Source organism: Hyla sarda, chromosome 6 (assembly GCF_029499605.1).
Source record: "Hyla sarda isolate aHylSar1 chromosome 6, aHylSar1.hap1, whole genome shotgun sequence".
Lineage (NCBI taxonomy): Eukaryota > Metazoa > Chordata > Amphibia > Anura > Hylidae > Hyla > Hyla sarda.
In genome coordinates, this window is record NC_079194.1 from 269,347,441 (window position 1) to 269,373,328 (window position 25,888).

At 41.6% G+C, this 25,888-nt stretch overlaps 1 protein-coding gene and 1 long non-coding RNA gene across 7 annotated transcripts in view; one reads left to right on the forward strand and one right to left on the reverse strand.

The window, feature by feature from the left end:
- The window catches only part of LOC130277031 (capping protein, Arp2/3 and myosin-I linker protein 3-like), a 530,598-nt gene that overhangs the window by 181,934 nt on the left and 322,776 nt on the right, over window positions 1-25,888 (reverse strand). For all 6 annotated transcript variants that reach the window (XM_056527256.1, XM_056527257.1, XM_056527255.1 and 3 more), the window contains one exon: window positions 20,970-21,039. In XM_056527256.1, the coding sequence (XP_056383231.1) occupies window positions 20,970-21,039 (70 nt within the window). The remainder of the gene's footprint in view (window positions 1-20,969; window positions 21,040-25,888) is intronic.
- LOC130277040 (uncharacterized) overlaps window positions 1-25,888 on the forward strand; it is a 176,597-nt gene that overhangs the window by 115,894 nt on the left and 34,815 nt on the right. The window lies entirely within an intron of this gene.

A 25,888-nucleotide genomic window follows, 5' to 3' on the forward strand; every position in this document is an offset into this window, starting at 1 on the left:
TATATAGCATAAAAGTGTGAAGTATCTTTAGCATTTAACATCCTCTTGCACACATGGGTTAGTATCATACCCAGCTCTGCAGGTTAACATATCTGGTATCCTATACACAGATGGATACATGCTAATTCATGAGATTACTCTTTCTGGGAAATTGTGGCTATGTCCATGTGCTGAAACTATTATCGTAGGCTGATAGAGTTCATGTGTGGTGCTTGATTTCATAGGCTGTAACAATGGAGGATCATTAGTATAGCAATGTTTGATCATCAGGACATAGACCCAGAAGAGTAGCTATTGATAGCTTTACCAGAGTTACCCACACTCGAAGACATGACTTATATATTAAACATTTGCTATCTAATGATGCCTCTAATTGTTGTATAAGAAATCTTCCATCTCTTTTCACGAATTTCTTTTTTCTCTTTATTGGGTGATATTCACTTTTTCTTCCACACTTTTCTATTATAATGCTAAGTGAATTGTTAAAATATTGGAAATAAGAAATAAATCATGATTTGAACATAGAGTGGTTTTATAAGTTTTGGTATATATAGGTATCTTGTAATGGATTGGTTGTTATTGGCTACCGTAACATACAGGGTTACTTACTGGCTGCTAAGGGTATCACGTGTCTAAGATATTAAGTATCAATTTTGATGATACATGAACAGCAATTAAAATACAATTTTGGTGACTTGAGATAGTGACTGTTGGCTAGGAGACATAAATGGTGACAATAACAGTGTGTTATATATAATGCTTTTTAAAAAATGGACTCAAGAGACAAAACTGGTTGCTAGGGGTTACTGATTTATTTATCCATAGGAGTTTGAACATAGTGATGAATTCTTTTAGTATGTGTATATATACATGTCTAAATATGGTATTTTAAACTTATCAGTATTGATATAGATATGGCTTTTTTCTTGACTTTTGATTATAATATATATTTTTGGTCTTCGTAAAAATATAAATATTATGTGAGGCTTACATATCCATATCTGTATTTGTACCTTGGCTTTAAAGAATTTTGCAAGAGATAGGTTGCTAGGGGTTACAACCACTGTGTTATTTATTGTCCATTAGGGGTCATAATTATGTGTTTAATAACACTAACTTGATGGTATAGGAATAATGATCTTATACAAAACTTATATTTATAACTTTATTATCATTGCTGATGTGTTACCTATGTGTTTCATCCTTTTGAAATCAAGCACCTGGACATACTTATATGTATTTTTTATGTACCTAATTCCTTCTTGGGCGCCCAATACAGAACATATGTTCTTAAGTGATCCAGGCATAGATGTATGTATTGATACTAATGGGCATGCACACCACACTAGTGATATATATCACCCTGCGTTCCACTTGGATGCAGATTGATACGTCTCTACATCCTATGTGCATGTGCATACTATTGCCTTTGTGCGCATGCTCATGGACAGCGATGCATCTCATCGTGCGTTCCAATGAGCGCGGGCTGAGCATATCGCATCATATGCACTTATGCGCATTGGCAACGATGCCTGTCACCATGCGTTCCATTTGAACGCAGGTTGAGTGTATCGCATCATATCCGGGTGCATGGCAGAGATGCAGAGTGGCCGGCCACACACAAGCACATGGACACCATCTTAATTACACCTGCAGGGTATGTTTAATCAATGACTATGTATATATAAACGTTCTATGCCCACTACAACACAACACCCCTAAGGAAGTTGCCATTTAGGTAACGGAACGCGTGGGGTTCTTGGTGACCCCGTCCTCCCTTACTTTGTACTGCTTAAACTAGCTCTACTCCGGTCTGGGAAGCTCACTTCTGACATGGGTAATTATGATATGCAAGTATTAGCAAATTGTCTCTAGCTGCACTTTTCATGATTGTGACTTGATATTACTACCGGTTTGTTACTCTGTTATTGCATAGCCATCAGGCACTTTATATGACACACTGCATATGATTTTGCACCTTATGAGTCACATGATTGATTATTGTACTGCATATCTTTATATAGGTTGGACAGATGATTAGTATATTTACTATTGAATTTATCTACAGTATATGAGGAAGGGTGTCAGTTTAGGTGAGGGGGTTCATGGCCCCTCCCCTAGGTTGTGCACTGGCTTCTGTGAGCCAGACTTTTTAAATGTTTTAATGTGGTTTATGCCATTAATTGATGAACTACTAAGTGTGTAATATGGTGTTATTTTTTGTAAACAAAATTTTTTTGTCTTTAATAAAATTGGATTGATGATTTTTTTGGTGTGCTACTATATTTCAGTGAGGCCTTTTCTCTATTTTTGAAACATCTGAAATCCACTACATTTTCTGTGGAAACCTTAGTAAATATGTTGTTTTTTTGTGAAAATGTCAGGGACACGCCCCTTTTAATTTTCCTAATGGCCACGCCCATTTTTAGTGTTTTCTTAGTAAAATGGAGAGTTGGTAGGTTTTAAAAAAATTCTGGTGCAAATTCTGGCGCATATTCTGTCGCAGACAGAAATTCTGTCGCAAAACCTGACAAAACATTATATCTACCTGGTTGTGACATAGCAACGCACTAAAAAGCATGTACATACAACACGCATTGGCCTTGTAAAGCCACTGTATCAAACAGGCCACTGTATCAAACACGTATTATATCTACCTGGTTGTGACATAGCAGCGCAATTTAAAATGTGTGCATTTAACAAATATTAGCCTTGTAAAGCCACTGTATGTGTATATTCTTGGTTTTATCAAACACACATTATATCTACCTGGTTGTGACATAGCAGCTCAATTAAAAATGTGCGCATTAAACACATATTTGTATTGCAAAGTCTCTGCACAAGTGTGTATATATATATATATATATTTTTTTTTTTTTTTACATAGCTGCTAAGCGCATTAGCCTTATAAAGCCAAGGTATGTGTATATTACATAATTCATAAGGTCATAAAAAGACCAGAGTCCATCAAGTTCAACCTATAACCCTAATGAGTCCCTACTGAGTTGATATAGATCTACAATCCATAACCTGTAATGTTATTATTCTCCAAAAATCCATCCAGACCCCTTGGTTTAATCAAACATACAATATATGTACCTTGTTGTGACATAGCATTGCAATTTAGAATGTGTGCATTCAACACAAGTTAGTATTGTAAAGCCATTGTACATGTATATTCTTGGTTTTATCAAACACACATTATATCTTCCTGGTTGTGACATAGCAACGAAATTAAAAATGTATACATTAAACACGCATTAGGTTTGTAATGTGACTGTACATTCATATTCTTGGTTTGATCAAACTTGCCTTATACCTACCTGGTTGCAAGATAACAACTCAGTTCAAAGTGTTGAAGGTAGCGTTTATTAGTAGATGAGTGAAAATCCCCCAAAAAAGATCAAACTAAACCGAAAACAATATATCTGGTAAAGGAATTTTTGAAAAGGACAGAGGACAAAAGACCCCTGCAATGTCACAGGTAGCATCAACAGCAGCCAGGTACCTGAAGGTAGAAATAGCTGCCACGTCAGCTATCCCAACCCAGAGGTTTTGTGGTTTCACAGGTTCTGGACTGGGTGAGTCATAGGTCTTCTGAGGAGTAGGGAGAAGAGTTTGATGATATGATAGTGAGCCATCTGTCAGTGGATTCCTCCTTGTCTACAAACACATGACCCAGTGGAAATGTCCTTCCTAGAGGCCTTTGGAGCATGTTGCTGAAGTGGTTGAGGGGGATGCAGAGGCCGAGCATAGCACTTGTGGTGGTGGTAGGTATGGCGAAATACTGTAAGGCATCATGGTGGATGTGCTGACGGGGAACAAGTAGGCCACGAACACACATTAAAGATTCTTACTGAGAAAAGTGGTGGGGTGATGGAGAGGTGTTTAAGGATAAAAATGTTAGCAGGCCTGTTGGCTTGAGCAGCTCAGGAGCAGGTGATGGCAATGCTGGTGCTCAATCTGCAGGCCTGAGAAAAAAACCTTCTATAACAGGGGCACAGCCAAGTGGTGGTATACCTATCTCTTTATGGTATCCTGCTGTGTGGAAATTTTTTAGTATCTTACCAGATGCAGGAAACAAGACACAGTGCTGTATCTGCAGAGAGAAGGTAAGGCACAGCGAGGGCCCGACTTTAGGAATTAAGTAGATGGAAAGGCATCAAAAGGCCTGGCTACAAGTATCCCTTGTCCACCAATGCCTGCTGTCTGGTGGCTACAGCTAACACTATTTCTTGATGTGCACAATTATGTGGTGCAGAAGGAGGGCCATTCCATGCAGTTGTCGGTTTGCAGAACAGTGCATGCATTGCAAAATTTTATTTAAAAAACTCAATTTTTAAACCTCCTGCTGTCCGCTAGATACTATAACCCATCTAGTCTGGCCTAACCCTTCCTGCTTCAACTTCTAGCCAGGCCTGAGCCTGGCCAAATTTTCCAGATGGCAAATATTTTATTAAATTGTACACTAGTAATACCAGTTATACACACAGTGTAATGTAACTTCTTTCACTGATTCACTTACTCCAAATTCTAAAGGTAGATATGCAATAAACTGTTAATATGCTCAACTGTCTTTATAACAATCACAGCAGCTGTAGAATGTAATGTCCTTATATTGTTTTCCATATTGATACACTGGTAAAACAAACTAGAACAAACAATTTTTGAACCTCCTGCACTACGCAGGCTACTAGTAGTCTCTGTAGTCTGGCCTCACTCTTGTTGCTGCTTCTTCCAGCCAGGCCTAGGCTACCTGGCAAAAGAAAAAGACTAACAAAAAAAAAAAAAACATTTTTGAACTTCCTCCTGTACACAGGCTACTATAGCTACTATCCAATCTGCCTACTCCTGCTGTATGCAGGATATTATCAGCCCCACTAGTCCGCCATCACCCTTGCTGCTGCTACTTCCATCCAATCTGCCTCCTCCTGCTGTATGCAGGATATTATCAGCCCCACTAGTCCGCCATCACCCTTGCTGCTGCTACTTCCATCCAGGCCAAGCTGCCTTACAAAATCTGAAATAAATCAATTCTGAACCTGCTGCTGCACGCAGGCTAATACAACTCTTACCAGCCACCTACTCCTGCTGTATGCTTGATATTTCCAGTCCTACCAGTCCGCCAAAACCCTTGCTGCTGCTACTTCCAGCAATGCCTAGGCTCCCTGGCAAAAATGTTAAATAAATCAATTTTGAACCTCCTGCTGTACGCAGGCTACTAAAACTCTTACCAGTCCACCTCCTCTGGCCACTACAAGTCCCTCTAGTCCATATTGCTGATTCTAATCAGAATTTTCAAACATCCTGCTGTCAGCTGGCATCTACAAGTCTCCCTAGTCCCGCCTCACCCTTGCTGCTGCTACCCCCAGCCAGGCCTGGGCCGCCTGGCACAATTTGAAAAATCTATATTTTTAAACCTCCTGCTGTCTGCTGGGAACTACATCCCTCTTGTCCAGCCTTACCCTTGCTGCTGGTAGTTTTAACCAGGCCTACGCATACACAACCCATGATCCCCCCCCCAAAAAAGGGAAGCTACTGCTTCTAGCCAGGCCTTAAAAAACCTACGCAAACATGAGAACATACAAACTTAATTTAGATGCTGTCCTTGGTGGATTTGTAACCTAGGACCCCACCATGACAAGGCGACAGTGCTAACCACTGAGCCACCGTGCTGCTTTTAAACTTTCAAAAGTTTACAAAAACATTTTTGGGGGGCAAAAGTTTAAAACTTTATTCAGTTTGAAAAAAAAAAACAATTCTTAACTGTGTAGAGGATTCTGTTTTCAATGCCAAAAGAAGAATTTTGTAAATATTTACAAATTTTCTTTATTTACAAAAACCGTTTCCTTCACTGTCTTCAGGTTCTTCACTATTTTGAGATACTGTCACCAATACTGTTGCTACTCCCCAAAAAGAGATAATTTTTGGCACGCTAGGAAAAAGCCACTGTATCTTCAAATACATCTGTCTGCATTTTAACACCGGCAGACATCTACTGACAACCAGAGATACTGTAAGACTCAGGGCAGTAGTGTGTAACACACATGGTAGTCACGGAACAAGGGGTATGCAACACGGCAAGGCAAGGACAAAAAGCTTTCTCTCAGGCACAAATGGCAAAAAAAGATTCAGCAGGGGTTAGTGGGAGGTGCAGGTACTTGTTAAGATGCAGGTGCATATCATAATTACGGGCTCACTGGCCCTTTAAATATGAGAGCTCTGGTTCGCGCTCCCTAGGAGACGGTGGCAGGAGCACCAGTGCTGCGAGAGAACAGAAGGGACAGCAGAGAGCGGAGGTGAGTGATTGGCTGGGATTTGCACACGGGCACGTCCTGCGATGCGAATCCTGGCCCCGTCGGCTGAGGAGTGCAGAGAAGGAAAGCACTCATGGCCAGCATGTCTGGTCAGAGCACTCGACGTATCCCCCCCCCCCCCCTTTGGTCTCCCCCTCTTTTTGGGGTTCAAAAGGTCCATAGCTATGCGAGACCAGGGAGTCTCCGGAATGGCCGTGAGAGTCCCGCAGGTTTCTGCCGAGGAATTTGTCACGGCACAGGTAGCACAGGAACAGAAAATTGGTGATATCTCGTTCAATGTGCGGCTACCAGTAATGCCGGGAGATTAGTTGAAAAGTCTTTCGTATTCCAGGGTGACCAGCCAGCAAAGAAGAATGTCCCAAATTTAAGACTTTACATCTCAGTTGAATAGGCACAAAGGACTTCCCAGGGGTAACTTGCCGACGATCGGCAGGAGCTGCAGAGATCACACCATGGCATATTTTTTTCTCCTGAGCGATTGGAGTCCAAACCTACGACATCGGAAGACCTGGAAAGAGCATAGGCTCTGACGTTCTTGTTAGCAGGGTGGAAATGAATGAAGAAATTTAATCTGGAAAAGAAAAGAGACCATCTAGCCTGGCGAGGGTTCAATCACTGAGCAGACTGGAGATATAGGAGACGCTTATGGTCTGAATAAATGTAGACCAGATGAGAAGAACCTTCTAATAAATGTCGCCACTTTTTCAAGGCAAGCTTAATAGTTAGAAGTTCCTGATTTCCAATAGAGTAGTTCCTCTCTGCAGGCAAGAAAGTCTTAGAAAAGAAACCACAGGTTACAATCTTGCCCTTGGAGTTTTTCTGGGTAAGAACAGCACCGGCTCATACGGATGAAGCATCTACCTCCAAAATAAAGGGTTTCTCAGGATCAGGTCTTGAAAGCACTGGAGCAGAGGCAAATGCAGACTTTAAGCGAGTAAAGGCCTTTTCGGTTTCAGGAGGCCAAGTCTTGGGGTTAGAGTTCTTCTTAGTGAGAGCCATAATCTAAGGAAGATAAATGTGGAATGAACTGACTATAATAATTGGCAAATCCCAAAAAGCGTTGAATAGCCCGTAGACCAGTAGGACGAGGCCAATCCAATACCGCACTCAGCTTATCAGGATCCATCTGTAGGTTCTTTTGAATATATTTTGTCATGGCTTTGGCAGGAGGTCAAAAGGCAGGCGGCACAGGAGCAAGGTCATGTCACAGAACAAGGGATCTGGAACAAGGCAAGGACAAAACGCTTTCTCTAAGGCACAAATGGCAAACAAAGATCCAGCAGGGGTTAGTGGGAGGTGCAGGTATTTATAGAAAAGATGCAGGTGTATGTCATAATTACGAGCGCACTGGCCCTTTAAATCTGAGAGCTCTGGCGTGCGCGCAACCTAGGAGAGCACAAGCATGCCCCAGTTGTACCTATAAATCAAGCTGTATGTGCCTATACATTTGTATTAATCATAAACCACTCATGTGTTAAAATGTTCGTCATAGGGAAAAATAGAAGAAAAAACAAGGGTGCACTCCTAGTATAATAACTTTAATATGCAAGTGAGGTTGTAAGTGATCAAATGCACTTACCCTTTGTTGTTGTTGTTGTTGAGAGCTGTGATCGCCTATAGACTTGCAGGTGAGAGTAGAGCAGCCGCGATGTCCACCGAAGATCAGTCCGATCAAGTATAGTAATGCAACAAACTCTGTGTCCTGGCAGGGATCCACATAGAAAAGGGGACTCAGCCAATGTGGACAAGTTGATGAAAGGATGCTTCATTTGGCTTCTTTATCCAAAAAATAATCTTTATTACATATATGCAACATTAAAGTTTCAAACCCCATATGGGTTCTTCGTTAGGCATAGGCACATTCAGTAATACACTCGTATATATACATATGGAGGACAAATCCTACCGAGTCACAGGGTCACATGTGACCAGAGGCATATAAAAACTTAATTAAGATGAAAACACATTATCAACTGTTTAAAAGAAGTAATACATTTAAAAATAATATCAACACATCATAGCAGCCTTGGGCAGCATAAAATTGCATGCGAATTTCAATTATGTAATATGCAGCATTTTAAAAACAGTTGGAGACCCCTATTTAAAATATATAATGATTTTTATTGGTTCAAACTCTTAAGCGCCGCATAAGAGGATTGTGTGCCGTAAAAAAGATGACAGAGATGCCCTAGGTATGTCGGAGAAATTATATGTTATATATAAAGGACTGGGTGTAAAGTTGACAATGACACCGCACGCCCCACGCGCCGATGAGTGTAAATGAGCATCGGGAAGTAGAAGCGGTATTTAAAAAGTGTGCTCCGGAGATGCTAGTAAGTAGGAATAGTATAAACGAACGGTTTTAGTATCGGGCAGACCACCGGACACGGTCTGCTGGATAGGTGCAAAGCATATGCTGGAAAAGGCAGAATAAAGGGCACCAAATGGTAAGTATAATATGAAAAAAATATAAAAAAAATATATATGAGGCAACTGTATTATAAGTTATATGCACAATGTAAGTGGAAGCTAAACTAGAAATACTGATATGCTAATTATGTACAATGCACATATGCAACAACTGATCAGGACAATATAAATGGTAAAAGGAAGATAAACGTTATGAGCATCGACCAACAGGGGATAAAAGGAATGTGGAAAATGATACAGATGTTGTGAAACGGTAATGATGTTGAAATACAGACTTGCAACATATGTGAAAAACACAGGCACATAGGTGGAAAAGCCAAAATGTGGAATCAGAGAATGGTTTCTATGATTTCATTTAACCCTTTCTGAGTAATCGTGGACAACTTATAAATCCAGACTACTTTACGTTTTTTTAAGCAGTTCAAATCGGTTTGTTGAGAGCTCTGGAATTTGGTCAATGGGCATAATAGTAATAGGGTTAGTTTCGGCAGAGTGTTGAAGGGCACAATGTCTGGACAATCCCCACAGGAGAAATTGGTTCCTTATATTCTGTCGATGTTTATTCATCCTGCAATTAAGGGATTGGGTGGTCCGGCCAACATATTGGAGGCCACACATGCATGTAATAAGATGTATGAAAGGCTGTATTTGAGGGAGGGGCTGATCACTATATAAACCCCCTCATTACGATACCTCAGGGCGGGTGTTGCGTTTTGCAGTTTTCCTTTGTGTGGCTGGCTGCAAGTGAGCTCACTCGTCTCCTCACTTCTGGTTCCGGTCCAGAGGTCCTGTGTTACTTTAGTTTCAGTGCAGCGTTGGTGGGTAAGTGCCGGCTCACCGGTGTTCTTAGGCTAACCATACAGTGTTTGTTTCTGTTAAGTCACAGGGGCAGGGGACGTTTTCGCTGCCCGCACGCTCTGCATTATCAGTAAGTAATGTAAGTTATTTAAGTAGGGTAAGTTCGCTTCCGCTGCCAGCACGCTCAGCATAGTTTCCATATTACTAAGTAAGATGTCGCTTTCGCTGCCGCATGCTCTGCAAACTATTGTTTGGGTAAGGTTTTGCTTCCGCTGCCTGCACACTCTGCATACTTTATTACAGTATTGACTGCTAGATAGTTTTGTTCTGTGCATATGTTGTTTCACTGTACGTTATAATGCCATTACAGATGCTTAGGCGGCATCTGCGTTATGCTGGGTATAAGCTCTGGTTACCTGGGGATGTGCTTGCAGGTTTCTTAGGTGGGATGTAGGTTGTTGATACAAGGTGCATGCTCCGGGCTGCTTTGGGTTGAGTATTATGCTGTCATGGGTTTTACTCTGTCAGACAGCTATCAATTCAGGGGTCCTGGGGCATGCATTCATGGTTGCAGTAATTTAACGTATGGTTAATGACGTTTTACCACTCATATATAAGTTAAAATAAATAAAGCAAAATTGTATTTTATTTTATTATTATTTAGTTTTGGTGGGTGTTTGAAGTTGGTGCGTCCTAGGAGGTTGTTATCATCATTGATTGTTCAGCGATATCTATTCAGGGGTAGGTTTCAGCACGAATTTTACCTCACCTTGTTACGCCGAGCGCTCCGGGTCCCCGCTCCTCCCCGGAGCGCTCGCAACATCCTCGCATTTGCAGCTCCCCGGTCAGACCTGCTGACCGGGTGCGCTGCAATATCTCTCTCAGCCGGGATGCGATTTGCGATGCGGGAGGCGCCCGCTCGCGATGCGCATCCCGGCTCCCGTACCTGACCCGTTCCCCGTCGGTCTTGTCCCGGCGCGCGCGGCCCCGCTCCTTAGGGCGCGCACGCGCCGGGTCTCTGCAATTTAAAGGGCCACTGCGCCACTGATTGGCGCAGCAGGCTTAATTAGTGTGTTCACCTGTGCACTCCCTACTTATACCTCACTTCCCCTGCACTCCCTCGCCGGATCTTGTTGCTATTGTGCCAGTGAAAGCGTTTCCTTGTGTGTTCCTAGCCTGTGTTCCAGACCTCCTGCCGTTGCCCCTGACTACGATCCTTGCTGCCTGCCCTGACCTTCTGCTACGTCCGACCTTGCTCTTGTCTACTCCCTTGTACCGCGCCTATCTTCAGCAGTCAGAGAGGTTGAGCCGTTGCTGGTGGATACGACCTGGTTGCTACCGCCGCTGCAAGACCATCCCGCTTTGCGGCGGGCTCTGGTGAATACCAGTAGCAACTTAGAACCGGTCCACCAACACGGTCCACGCCAATCCCTCTCTGGCACAGAGGATCCACCTCCAGCCAGCCGAATCGTGACACACCTAACATGACTTTAGGTGGTGCATACATATTATTTGTTGTTGTTACTGACGCGTACTCAGAGCAACGCACAGCGGTTATTGTTTGAAACATGTTATGATTATCGTTTGTTATGTATAGTTACGTGGGTCTCCTGAAGAGTGGTGTTCGTTGGAGGTTGCTGTCGTCGTTGATTGCTTAGCAAGCTCTCTTCGGGGTAGGTTTAGGAAGGCAGTTGAATGTATACCTACCATACTTGACACGACTTCAGGTTTTGGATACGGTCATATTTTGTTGTTGGAAGTCCAACGAAGATAAGCAAAATAAGACACAGCCACTCACCCATGAGGCAACTGTAACAAAATGATTTACTCCAGCATCGGAGCAAAATCAAAGGAGCGACACGCTACAGCATGTCGAACAGGGGGAGAGTGGAGCAGGTGCAGGGACAGGCAACGTCCGTTTCACGTCATATGACGCATTCTTTTTCCGGCCTTTTCAAAGCAACGCATTTCATTGTTTCTGACACGTTTTCAGAGCAATGCTGTTTTTGCTTCTACCATTGTTGTTGTTACTGACAATTCCTCAGAGCAACTCGTATAATTGTCACTTCGGTGGTCACCAATACGTTTCTCAGTCTGCTGGGATTAAGGTGTCTTACTCACTGATCAGTTTACTTACCAGGTTACCTGACTCGCCTTCAGGTTGGGAGGAAATTACGGTTGTTTCCAGACTGTCTTTAGAGCAACTGGCGCTGAGGTTTATTGGTATTTCTTGACACGTTTTCAGTTTGTTGTATCTTTCATATTTACGTAATTACCTTTCACATCGATTACACATTGTAGTTCTCACGGGTGTTTCACGATCTGTTTCTACAGTTTCACCTGTCATTTATGGTTAGGTTTTGTTTTCAGTTTGTTTTGAGGTCCGTTTTAGATACCCCTTCCAGGTTGTCTGAGAGGGTTGGTGTTCCCTCTTATCGCTCCTGGACGATCCCTAAGCTAATGGATGAGCTCAGGAAACGCAGGGTCCCATTTCCTGTCTCTGCTCAAAAGGCTGAATTGTATAAGTTACTTATGGCTGATCCGATGCCTGGAAAAAGTCAACAACAGGACCCTGTGGCAGCTTCCTTGGGACAGTTGCATGCTACGATGTCTACTAAGATGGACTCATTGACAAGTGTGCAAACTAGGTTGGATAATCTGTAAAGCAGCGTCTCTCAGGGGTCATCAGCAGGTGTTCTTGTGCCGGTTGCGGTGCCTGATCGAGCTACTACTGGTTTGCAAATAGCTGTGCCAGTTGCGGGATGTAGTTCTGATACAGGTAAGGGGATGTTTCCACCTAGTGTTGCTCCGGCATATTCTGTACCTACTAATGTACGCAAAGATATCTTGGATGGGAGAGATGTCAATCTGGCCTCCTTGCTTATTGCCACCCATGATATGTCAGACATTAGAACCCTAGCGTGTGGAGAGTTGTCAGTTGTACTCAAAAGTAAAGACACCAGACAGAATAGAAAGCTCTCTCTTTCCGAATTTATAGTGGCTTTCAGCATGTTCAGGGACGTGATCTGTTCAGTCAAGCCACAAAGGAGAGAGGAACTGGACACGTATTTGTTCAATATCACAGATTTGTGTAATAAATATAGCGGAACGTATTTCTACGATTATCATAAATTGGTCTCTGCTAAGGCGGTGGCAGCCTTTGAACAACACGGTTATTGTTATGATTAGTCCAAACTGGATACAAAGTTGTTCTGTAGGCACTTTGCGGGTCTGAAGACCCCTTTGTGTGCTTTATGCCAGTCAATATCACATGCTACAGCATGGTGTAACCTGGCTCAGGAAGAACCTGCAGCAAGTAAGCCCATGGTATCGCAGGTTTGGCATAAAGTACCGGATATAGTAGATAAACTGGGTAGACCTGTAAGGTTTTTAGGAAAAAAACAGATCTGTAATAATTATAACCAGGCCACATGTAATTATAATCAATGCAGACTCCTACATGTGTGTTTCAATTGTTACCGGCTCAACCCCGTTCAGCTTGTTCAATAAAAGGTGGTTCTTCCTATCTAGGTGTAATTAAAATGGATGTATTGCAAAGGTTTCTTGAGGCCCATCCTGATACGGAATGGGTGCATTGGCTGTTGGACGGGTTCAGCAGCGGATTCCATCCGTGGTTGGTGGCTTTGCCGCAGACCACTTATGAGTGTAGGAATCTGCTGTCCGCAGCCAATGACCTCGTGACTGAGTCAGAATTGTTAAATGGGGAGGTGGAAAGGGGTTACATGATCGGCCCTTTTTCAGTCCCTCCTTTTCAAGCTTCGTGTATAAGTCCTATTGGTGTTGTCATGGGTAAGTTCAACAACAAGAAGCTGTTGATCTTTGATTTATTGGCGCCGCATGTGTCAGTCATACCTAGTATCAATTTTTAATTCCGTCACGTGAATTTGCTATGAAGTACACTTCTATAGACCAAGCAGTTCAGATAATGGTAACTATGGGTCCAGGTGCCTGGTTATCTAAGGTATATATAGTGGATGCATTTAAGCTCCTTCCAGTAAAGAAAGATCTATGGCAATGGTATGAAGTTAACAACTATATTATTTTGCTATAAAACTGACGTTTGGCTCAAAATCTAGTCCCTGGCTTTTCGGACAACTTGCTTGTGCCCTGCAGTGGATATTACAGGACGTGGTGGGCTGTACCAATGTAATCTACTACCTGGATGATTTTCTTCTGATTGAGCCCGCCCCCCAGTATGACCCTTGGCAGTTGGCTGAATCACTTAAAGTATTCAAGTTGCTAGGGGTTCCTGTATCTCCTTCAAAGGTGGAGGGTCCAGCCAGGGTCTTAATGTTTCTCGGTATAGTCTTAGACACCCAAAAATGGAAGCCAGATTACCGGCAGATAAATTAACCCGCATTCGAAATATGGTGGGTAAGTTTTTCAGGTCTCAGGTAACAAATAAGGCTGAACTCCAGAGTCTTCTGCGCATGCTGGTGTTTGCTATAAGAGAACACCAAAGTCCTAAAAAAATGCAACATACACTCCCATGTGCCCCAGTGACACCCATAGGGGAGTGTGTACTAATCCTGTCAAGGACAGGGGAACTCCATAAATATATGTATACAGGGAAATTGGAGTTATAACACCACCTTAAGTATAAACATATAAATCTTTATTGACATTTTTTACATAAAAAACATGTAGGTGCAAAAAAGTGAAGTATTGCAATAGAAATCCAACACAAGAATATCTGGCGCAGAGTAAGAAAAGTACATACAAATGAGTACATGAAAAATGTCCACACACTATATATAGCAATATATGAAATAAAGCAATTTAGCCACTGTAGGCTATCCATACAGATGCTGCATAATAATACATCAAGATTAACTACTAATATAACCTAGAGCTGATGTGTAGCCAGGTCTAGGGATGCATAGTGAAATACAGTGATAGTGGGGACAACATATCTAAGTACTCAATAAAGGTCAATGTGTAACCTACCCATGTGGGATAGCAGACTCTGCGACCAACCCCTACGATCGTTTCGGTTTCCCTTTTTCAAGAGGTACTGACTGTGAGTGGTGTGGTAGTTTATATGTGTTACCATAATGAAGTAAATTACCTACAGCGGTGTGGAGATTCCGTCGGCGCCTGCGCCATGCCCCGCTGGAACAAAGGCTGGCCCCACTTACGGCGTCTACGTCCATCTGCGCAGGACCGAGAAACAGTGTTCCCGGGCATGCGCACTGGACTTCAGTCGCGTCGGAGGGCCGCGTCACTAGCGAAGAACACGGCGCAGGCGCACTGGACATTGCACCGCTGAGAAGAATGTCCTAAGTAATCACTGCATTCACTATACACTCGCCTGCATACCTGGAAGATCATAACATATACAAGTGAGAAAAAAAAACATGTAATCACATCAGAAAATCATATTATATAACATAGTACAAAAAAAGACTAATTAAACCAATCAAGTGCAAAAATACAAAATGAAAGAATAAAAAAATTTATTAAAATATGTACTGTGTGGTGGTGTGATATTAAATGTGATACACATATATGATTACACGATCACTGTTCTGAAACTTCCTATAAGTGTCTCAACTACTAAAATATATTTAGCTGACTAGTGGAAAATGTAATATAGTATATAATAAAGTGAGTGTGTACTGTGAATACACCAAGCTGCAAGCGAAAGGAGAGGGAATGCATGGAATATAATATTTTCATGTCCACTGATATTTCCTTATGGACCGAATGGGTAATGCAATATTACCAACATATAAACCAATCAAGCCACCATGTAGAACCATGTGAGATGAGTCCTAAAAAATAAACTCAAAATTGTTCTGTTAACAAACAAACTGTTAAAATGAACACACATGGTAAAAAATTTTAAAAACAAATTGGAGACAGACAGATATAGTTTGCCTATATATTTTGATAAAGGACGCTGCACACAAAATCTTATGCTGATATGCATGACATCCAGAATGTATCCTGGAGTGTATAGAGTATAGAATTAAATCAGGATGATTGGTCCAAATAAGAAATTGAGAGATCCCCAGCAGAATGCCATATCTGGGGAATTAAGTCGGCCATAAATTTACTATGACTAACAAATATAGAGATTTTAAGCTGCAAGCCTATGAGAGTACAACCAGGACTACACACCAATGGGAGAGAGGCGCCACTGTAAAGACTCTGTATCAAAAAATACAGACATAGAGTCTTTACAGTGGCGCCTCTCTCCCATTGGTGTGTAGTCCTGGTTGTACTCTCATTGGCTTGCAGCTTAAAATCTCTATATTTGTTAGTCATAGTAAATTTATGGCCGACTTAATTCCCCAGATATGGCATTCTGCTGGGGATCTCTCAATTTCTTATTTGGACCAATCATCCTGATTTAATTCTATACGCTATACACTCCAGGATACATTCTGGATGTCATGCATATCAGCATAAGATTTTGTGTGAAGCGTCCCTTATCAAAATATATAGGCAAACTATATCTGTCTGTCTCCAATTTGTTTTTAACATTTTTTACCATGTGTGTTCATTTTAACAGTTTGTTTGTTAACAGAACAATTTTGAGTTTATTTTTTAGGACCCATCTCACATGGTTCTACATGGTGGCTTGATTGGTTTATATGTTGGTAATATTGCATTACCCATTCGGTCCATAAGTAAATATCAGTGGACATGAAAATATTATATTCCCTGCATTCCCTCTCTTTTCGCTTGCAGCTTGGTGTCTTCACGGTACACACTCACTTTATTATATACTATATTACATTTTCCACTAGTCAGCTAAATATATTTTAGTGGTTGAGACACTTATATGATTACACGATCACTGTTCTGAAACTTCCTATATGTGTATCACATTTAATATCACACCACCACACAGTACATATTTTAATAAATTGTTTTATTCTTTCATTTTGTATTTTTGCACTTCATTGGTTTAATGAGTCTTTTTTTGTACTATGTTATATAATATGATTTTCTGATGTGATTACATGTTTTTTTTCTCACTTGTATATGTTATGATCTTCCAGGTATGCAGGCGAGTGTATAGTGAATGCAGTGATTACTTAGGACATTCTTCTCAGCGGTGCGATGTTCAGTGCGCCTGTGCCGTGTTCTTCGCTAGTGACGCGGCCCTCCAACGCGACTGAAGTCCAGTGCGCATGTCCGGGAACACTGTTTCTCGGTCCTGCGCAGATGGACATAGACGCCGGAAGTGGGGCCAGCTTTTGTTCCAGCGGGGCATGGCGCAGGCGCCGACGGTAACCCACACCGCTGTAGGTAATTTACTTCATTATGGTAACACATATAAATTACCACACCACTCACATAGTCAGTACCTCTTGAAAAAGGGAAACCGAAACGATCGTAGGGGTTGGTCGCAGAGTCTGCTATCCCACATGGGTAGGTTACACATTGACCTTTATTGAGTACTTAGATATGTTGTCCCCACTATCACTGTATTTCACTATGCATCCCTAGACCTGGCTTCACATCAGCTCTAGGTTATATTAGTAGTTAATCTTGATGTATTATTATGCAGCATCTGTATGGATAGCCCACAGTGGCTAAATTGCTTTATTCCATATATTGCTATATATAGTGTGTGGACATTTTTCATGTACTCATTTGTATGTACTTTTCTTACTCTGCGCCAGATATTCTTGTGTTGGATTTCTATTGCAATACTTCACTTTTTTGCATCTACATGTTTTTTATGTAAAACATTTCAATAAAGATTTATATGTTTATACTTAAGGTGGTGTTATAACTCCAATTTCTCTGTATACATGTTTGCTATGAGAGTAATCCCACAAGGTAGAGCATTCATTTCATGAAGGGGTTAATCTCCATTAACAACCTTTCTGCCCAAACTTTTTTAGAATAAAAAGTACCATAGTGGAAGTAAAGAAAATATATAACAGTAACAGGCTGATGCAGGCACTGAGAATAGAAGAAAACAGCACTTTTAGAACAACTGACAGAAACTAATCAGCTGCACTCAAAGAGGCAGCAGAATAGTGAATGGGGGCTTAAATAGGGTGCCCAGGGCCTAACCTCTACCTTCAGAAGAGATATCAGATGTCACAACGAAATTCAGCACAAGTAGAAAATAATGCAAATCTCTGCACACTAACATAGTTTAGCCTTCAGACTAGGAAAATAAAACTGTAAAATTCTACAAATTGCCAGATATAAAGATGAAAAAATCCCAAGCCAAGCGCAGGAAGTGACTCCAGAGGCAGATAGGAAACATGGCAGCCAGCAAGCCCAGCCATATTCCAAGCTCGCAGAGGGCAAAAGAAAAGTAAAGTCGTGCTACAAATAAGAAAAGGACAGCACAGGGGTAGGTCATCTGCTTTGACCTACTGTTAAAAAGTGTCCTAGGGACAATGGGGGAGATTTATTAAAACTTGTGCCCATAGCATCAGATCACTTTTTTCATTTTTCACTGGCCTTTTTCACAAATGAAAGAAGCAATCTGATGGGCAATTCATATTGCTTTTATGGGGGAATAAGCTTTATTTTATTAAAATTTTAGCATTAAATTTCCACCTGTCCAAACAGGAGCACAATACCCCATAAGTGCTGCTGGTTGAGATGTAAGAGAACAGGTAATATTTTTTTATCCTCTTGAATTATAATGGACATGTTCTTTAGAAACAAACAGCAAGTGGTCTATTCATTATATAGGGACATCGACCATTTGTGGAATACAAATCAACACACAAACAAGGAAATGTTTCATTGTTTTTACTATCACAAATAATCACACATTTTAGTGGATCAAAAAAAGTTAGATTGTAATTTTTTTGCACACGTAACTGAGAACACTTAGCTTTTCCCCTTTTGTGTTACACATTTATCTGTTTGGGCGTGGCTACAGTTAAGAAAACTTTTCAAATGTTTGGTTTTGCCAGTTTGCTGAACTTGTTCTGGTTCTTTCCGAAAGCCCAAAAATGTGTTTATAACACTAAGAGCCTTATAGCCCTGTATAATTCTATACGGTCACCCAGAAGTTTATACATTTACTTCCGAGCTGTTTTTAAGTCAAAAATTATTATAAAGTTACAGTAACATATATGGCTATGGGTAAAAGCATTGTTCCCCATAGTAACTAACAGGTTGAATATAAATACACTCCACTGCAGATTTTTTTATGCTTTTAAAATGAATGTCCAAAGATGATACTTTTTTTGGAGGCAGATGTCTGCTAGTGTTTATATGCACAAAGCAATGGCTTTTTCCAAGCGGTCCAAAAATTATCCTTTTTTAAATTAGTAACAGTTTTTTTTTTTTACCTGGCAAGTGAAGAAACAGTTTTTTTTACAAGCTGTGAAATATAATCCTTCACAGAGATCTTTACCTAACACCTGCCATCTCTAAAATGGTTGCTAAACCTATGTGCTTTGGCTTTTAAAGTGGCTTTGACATCACTCTTATATTGCCTCCAAATTGTCTGGGAGAGCTGTTTGAAAGACATTATGGGATTTCCTGAGGTCAGGTAATTCATCCCCCTTATCCTTTCTGCAATGTGGCTGATGTTATTTTAGCAAGTTCATGTGAACTGAACAGCCTAGAGTTCAAGTTCTAGATGAACCAAACTTTTTGCAAAGTTCTGACTGAGCTTTGGTTCTACAGGTTTGATCATCTCTAGCGGTGAAGGTCTGGGTGTAAATTATTGTTTCTGGGAAATCATGAACGTGAAGAAGTGAACTTGACAGTGCCACTCTTTGCTCTAAATACAGAGTAGCACTACATGTACCATTATTCCAATTATCCCAGGGCTTATAAAAATTAGACAATGGAAAACGTTACCTGGTCTGATAAGTCTCAAATACAGCTGCAACCTTTAGATGGCAGGATCAGAATTTGGTGTAAACAACATGAAAAGATGGATTCATCCTGCCTTATATCAATGGTTGATTAAAACAAGCCCTACTTGGTCTGATCCGCGCCGCCGTTCGCCCGCAATTGTAGTTTTAATCTCTGTGTATATCCTGCTGTAACTGGCAAAGATGGTGTTTCTGCGGGCTGATCCGCGCCGCCGTTCGCCCGCAATTGTAGTTTTAATCTCTGTGTATATCCTGCTGTAACTGGCAAAGGCGGTGCTTCTGCGGACTTACAGACACTGACGTCAGTGCCACTCATGAATATTCATCCCTCCCTCGGCGAAGAGAGGGAGAACAGGAGGGATGAATATTCATGAGCGGCGCTGACGTCAGTGTCCGTTAGTCCGCAGAAGCACCGCCTTTGCAAGTTACAGCAGGATATACACAGAGATTAAAACTACAATTGCGGGCGAACGGCGGCGCGGATCAGACCAAGGTAGGGCTCGTTTTAATCAGCGTCTCCCGCACTATCCACCAATACCTGTGGATAGTGTGGGAGAAAATATGAGACAGTTTTCCTTTAAGCACACTAGACTACCTGAGTATTATTGCTGACCACGATCATCCCTTTATGACTACAGTGTACCCAGCAGGATAATGCACTGTGTCAAAAAGCTTGTATCATCTCAAACTGGTTTCTTGAACATGACAAGAGGTTGTGATCAACAAGGTTAGTGATTGTCTGCAACTGTGCAAAGTGTCTAGTGATGTTACTGTACACTTTCACCTGACAGTCAGCAAGTAAAGTGGTATAATTTATTTATTTTTTTAATGTCCTGCCCTTCATTAAAAAAAAACTTTTACATGTGTAAATCTAATGATCTGTGGCAAAACTACAACATCCGAGCATGCCCCCAAATAAAAAGATTAAAACTAGAGTTATTAAAAGTAAGTTTTTTTTCTAATAGTGTGCAATTTTGTATATAAAGGAACAAAACATAAAATGCCAGTGTCCAAAAGCCAAAATTAAAAAATCTTTTCAGCAGTAATAATTATTACCTATAGACAGTTACTTCATATCTAAAATTTTGGATATCCATCTTCATATGTAGTGTTGAGCGGCATAGGCCATATTCGAATTCGCGAATATTCGCGAATATATGGACGAATATTCGTCATATATTCGCGAATATTCGCATATTCCCGTTTTATTTTCGCATATGCGAACATTCGCGTATGCGAAAACTATCATATGTGCATATTAGCATATACAAAATTAACATACGCGAAAATTCGCATATGTGAAAATATGTAGTATTAGAGCCTTCTTTACACCACACAAGCTGGAAGCAGAGAGGGATGATCACTGTGATGTGTACTGTGGAAAAAAAAAAAAAAAAAAAAAAGAATATTCGTAATTACGAATATATAGCGCTATATTCGCGAAATTCGCGAATTCGCGAATATGCGATATTCGCGAATAATATTCGAATTGCGAATATTCGTGAGCAACACTATTCATATGTACAAGTTACCCTAAATCATCATTCTACAATTTGTTTTATATAATTGTAAATGCCACACAACATACCTCACAATTACTAAGGTCCATGTGAAGATTAGATATTTTTTCATTAATTGCCAAACCCTGGAATATTGCTCTGGAATTAAACAGAAAAAAATAATTTTAAAGTCAAACTTTTTACAGCAGAAACATACATTTACTGGATTCCTAAATACAGTGCATAATTTATTAAATAAACTCATTGTTTAAAATAAAATAAAAATACAAATAATTAAAGGGGTTATCCAGCATAAGGTGATTTTAGTTAGTACCTGGCAGACAGTAATGGACATGCTTAGGAAGGATCTGCGCTTGTTTTGGGCTAAATGGCTATGCTGTGCGGTTACCATAACATTGTGGCTAGCTTTTTGTGAACTTGTATTTCCTGTTTTCAGTTTTCTTGTTTGCCTGCAAATCCCATGATTCCATTTTCCTCCTTCCCACACATCAGCCACCCCACCCATTGAAACATAAATGAGCTGCAGACCTGTGGTTTTCAATCAGGGTGCCTCCAGCTGTTGCATTACTTGCAGATTGCTCTCTCCACCCATTGAAGCAGACTGGCTCCCTGTCATCAGCTGACTAGTGAGTCAGGTCTCAACCGCATTGCAAGCTGGGAAAATTCCGAGACAGCAGTCATTTTGTATGCTGTTAAAAATAAATATTGGGGTGAAAATCACATAAGAATTGTGAGAAAACCGTCACACACTGGTACAGACACTATATTATGAACTGCACTAACTTTACAGCCCCTGTAGCACAGTCAAATAAAAAAAAATTCCTGGAATAACCCTTTAAACAAAAATCCAAAACCTATATTGTGTCTTTCACTGTGCTGTGAGGCGCTAACTGGCATATAGAATTAACTGTTTCCGGACCAATATAAAAATTAAAAGAATGCTTATTTGAAATAAAGATTACACATTTCTAGGTAGAAAACTCTCTTGGTCACGTCATTACAATATAGAAGTAAAAGCACATTTAATTAAAGACCGCTGATTAAAATATAAATTCTTGTTTTATTATCTATACCGGTGAGGACGAACAAATGCATATAGATATCAGTTCTTGCTAGTTCTCATTTTGTAGTCTTTCGCCTCTTCCCCCCCACTAGTCGGGGAATTGCTTTTTCTGCCATTGGAGTATTAGACTACCATTTTTCTTCCTCCACTAACTCATAGGGATTTATCCCGCCGAGTATACAAGTATTACATTATCTTAATAGTAATTATTTAAAGGAAATCTGTCACCAGAATCACCTGCACTAAACCTGTTACACAGTCTTGTAGTGCTGGTGATCCTGATTAAAATGCTTCTTACCAGGTTAAAAATGGTTCAGTGGGTTCTCCCCCCGGCTTTTCACTCATGCAGCCCGTCTTCTTACTTGTATTGGGCCACAGCTCGAGTGAAGCCGGGTGGAGAACGCTGCCTCCGTGTGTACGGAACGCGGCGCACGCGCGGCCCTCCCCAGCTAGAATGACGAGGATGGACTACGAGGATAACTTCATGAATATTCATGAGCCAGACGGCCGCTCCGCCCAGCTAGAATGACGTATAGCCGAGTCCGAGATAATAAGACCTCCCACTGAGTCCGTCCCAAGCTAGGGAATAAGAGAAAATTAAAGATATAGATATCTGAAGATCCGCTGAACCATTTTTAACCAGGTAAGGCTGGGTCCACACTACGTTTTGTCCCATACGGGAGCGCATACGGCAGGAGGGAGCTAAAACCTCGCGCTCCCGTATGTGACCGTATGCACTCCCGTATGCCATTCACTTCAATGAGCCGACCGGAGTGAAACGTTCGGTCCGGTCGGCTCATTTTTGCGCCGTATGCGCTTTTACAACCAGACCTAAAACCGTGGTTGACCACAGTTTTAGGTCCGGTTGTAAAAGCGCATACGGCGCAAAAATGAGCCGACCGGACCGAACGTTTCACTCCGGTCGGCTCATTGAAGTGAATGGCATACGGGAGCGCATACGGTCACATACGGGAGCGCGAGGTTTTAGCTCCCTCCTGCCGTATGCGCTCCCGTATGGGACAAAACGTAGTGTGGACCCAGCCTAAGAAGCGTTTTAATCAGGATCACCTGCACTACAAGCCTGTGTAACAGGTTTAGTGCGGGTGATTCTGATGACAGATTTCCTTTAAGTTTTTATTTCTATTGTCTAGTGTTTCTATTTCTCCTACTTTACCTTTCATTTACTTATTTATTTTCATTTTCTCTCACTATGTCTATATCACAAGTATTGATGGTTGATTTAATGCGGCACAGGAGGAGTTTTGGCGAAGGAGGAGGAGACTGCGGGCGACAGTGAAGATCCTCTTTGGTGAGTGATTTTCACTGTGGCCTGCTAGAAGTTACAAAACTACAACTCCCAGCATACCCAGACAGCCTGCTGGGAGTTGTAGTTTTGCAACATCTGGAGGGCCAAAGATTGTGGTTTCCAGATGTTGCAAAACTACAATTCCCTGCATGTCCAGACAGTCAAGCATGCTGGGTGTTGTAGTGCTGCAACATCTGGCCCTTCAGATGTTGATGAACTACAACTCCCAGCATGCCAGGACAGTCTGGGCATGCTTGGAGTTGTAGTTTTGCAACATCTGGAGGGCTACAGTTTGGAGACCACTACTTAATGGTCTCCAAACTGTTCTTCCCCAGTTGTTGCATAACTACAACTCCTAGCATGCCTTTCGGCTGTTAGTGCATGCTGGGAGTTGTAGTTTTGCAACAGCTGTAGGCACACTGGTTGGGAAAGATTGAGCTAGAGTCTGTTTCCGAACTCAGTGATTCCAACCCGTGTGCCTCCAGCTTTGGCAAAACTACAACTCCCAGAATGCACTGACAGACCGTACATGCTGAGAGTTGTAGTTTTGCAACAGCTGAAGGCACATGGGTTGGAATTACTGAGCTAGAGTCTGTTTCCTAACTCAGTGGTTCCCCACCAGTCTGCCTACAACTGTTGCAAAACTACAACTCCCAGCATGTACGGTCTGTCAGTGCATTCTGGGAGTTATAGTTTTGCAACAGCTGAAGGTTTGGGGTGCCCCCCCCCCCATATGCTGAAAATTTTCCGCCGCAGCTCAAACTCCCAGCGGAAAACTCACTGTGAACCCACCCTGTGTGAATGTACTCTAAAAACACTACACTAACACAAAATAAAAAGTTAAACACTACATATACCCTTACACGTCCTCCCCCTCCCCCCCCCCCCATAAAAATGAAAAACATCTCATACGGCAGTGTTTCCTAAACAGAGCCTCCAGCTGTTGCAAAACAACAACTCACAGTATTGCTGGACAGCCATTGACTGTCCGGGCAGGCTGGGAGTTTTGAAACTGGAGGCACCCTTTTTGGGAAACACTGCCGTAAGATTTTGGTGGAGACAAGCGCCATCCTTGTATCCGGGTCCGCCCCTATTGCAAATTCCTAATTTAGTCCTCAAATGTGCATGGCGCTCGTATTTCAAGGCAATAGTTAAAGGGGTATTCCAGGATTTATTTTTATTTGACTATGCTACAGGGGCTGTAAAGTTAGTGTAGTTCATAATATAGTGTCTGTACCTGTGTGTGATGGTTTTCTCCCCACTATTTATTTTTAACAGCATACAAAATTACTGTTGTCTCAGATTTTTCCCAGCTTGCAATGCGGCCGATACCTGACTCACTAGTCAGCTGATGACAGGGAGCCTGTCTGCTTCAATGGGTGGAGTGATCGCTTGGTGGGAGAGAGCTCAATCTGCAACTAATGCAACAGCTGTAGGCACCCTGATTGAAAACCACAGGTCATTTGTTTCGATGGGTGGGGTGGCTGATGTGTGGGAGAGAGGAAAATGGAATTGTGGGATTTGTAGTTAAAAAAAGAAATCCAAACAGGAAATACAAGTTTACACAAAGCTAGCCACAATGTTATGGTAATCTCATGACATAGCCATTTAGCCCCAAGACAAGTGCAGATCCTTCCTAAGCATGTCCATTACTGTCTGTCAGGTACATACTGAAATCACCTTATGGTGGATAACCCCTTTAAGGGTCACTTATGGGGTATTTCCATACTCAGGAGAAATTGCATTACACATTTGGGGGGGCTTTTTCTCCTTTTACCCCTTATGAAAAGGAAAAGTTAGGGGCTACATAAGGATATTAGTGTAAAAAAATAAAACATTTTACACTACCATGCTGGTGTTGCCCCATACTTTTCATTTTCACAAGAGTTAAAAGGATAAAAAGGCCCCCAAAATTTGTAACGCAACTTCTTCCGAGTACGGAAAATACCCCATATGTGGACGAAAAATGCTCTGCGGGCGCACAACAGGGCTCAGGAGTGAGAGAGCGCCATGTACATTTGAGGTCTAAATTGGTGACTTGCACAGAGGTGACAAACGCAAAAAAAAAAACAAAAAAAAAAAAACATGTGACCCCCATTTTGTAAACTACACCCCTCAAGGAACGTAACAAGGGGTATAAGGAGCCTTAACACCCCACAAGTCTTTGACAAATTTTCGTTAAAGTTGGATGTGAAAATAAAAAAAAATAAAAAATGTTTCCTGAAATGCTGGTTACCCCAAATTTTTCATTTTCACAAGGGTAATAGGAAAAAAAGCCCCCCAAAATTAGTAACCCCATTTCTTCTGAGTAAGGAAATACCCCATATGTGGGTGTTAAGTGCTCTGCGGGCGAACTACAATGCTCAGAAGAGAAGGAGCGCCATTGGGCATTTTGGAGAGAGAATTAGGCTGGAATTGAAGGCCATGTGTGTTTACAAAGCCCCCATGGTGCCAGAACAGTGGACCCCCCCACGTGACCCCATTTTGGAAACTATACCCCTCACGGAATGTAATAAGGGGTGCAATGAGCATTTACACCGTGCAATGAGCATTTACACATTTACATTCCGTGAGGTCTGTAGTTTCCAAAATGGGGTCACGTGGGGGGCTTTGTAAAC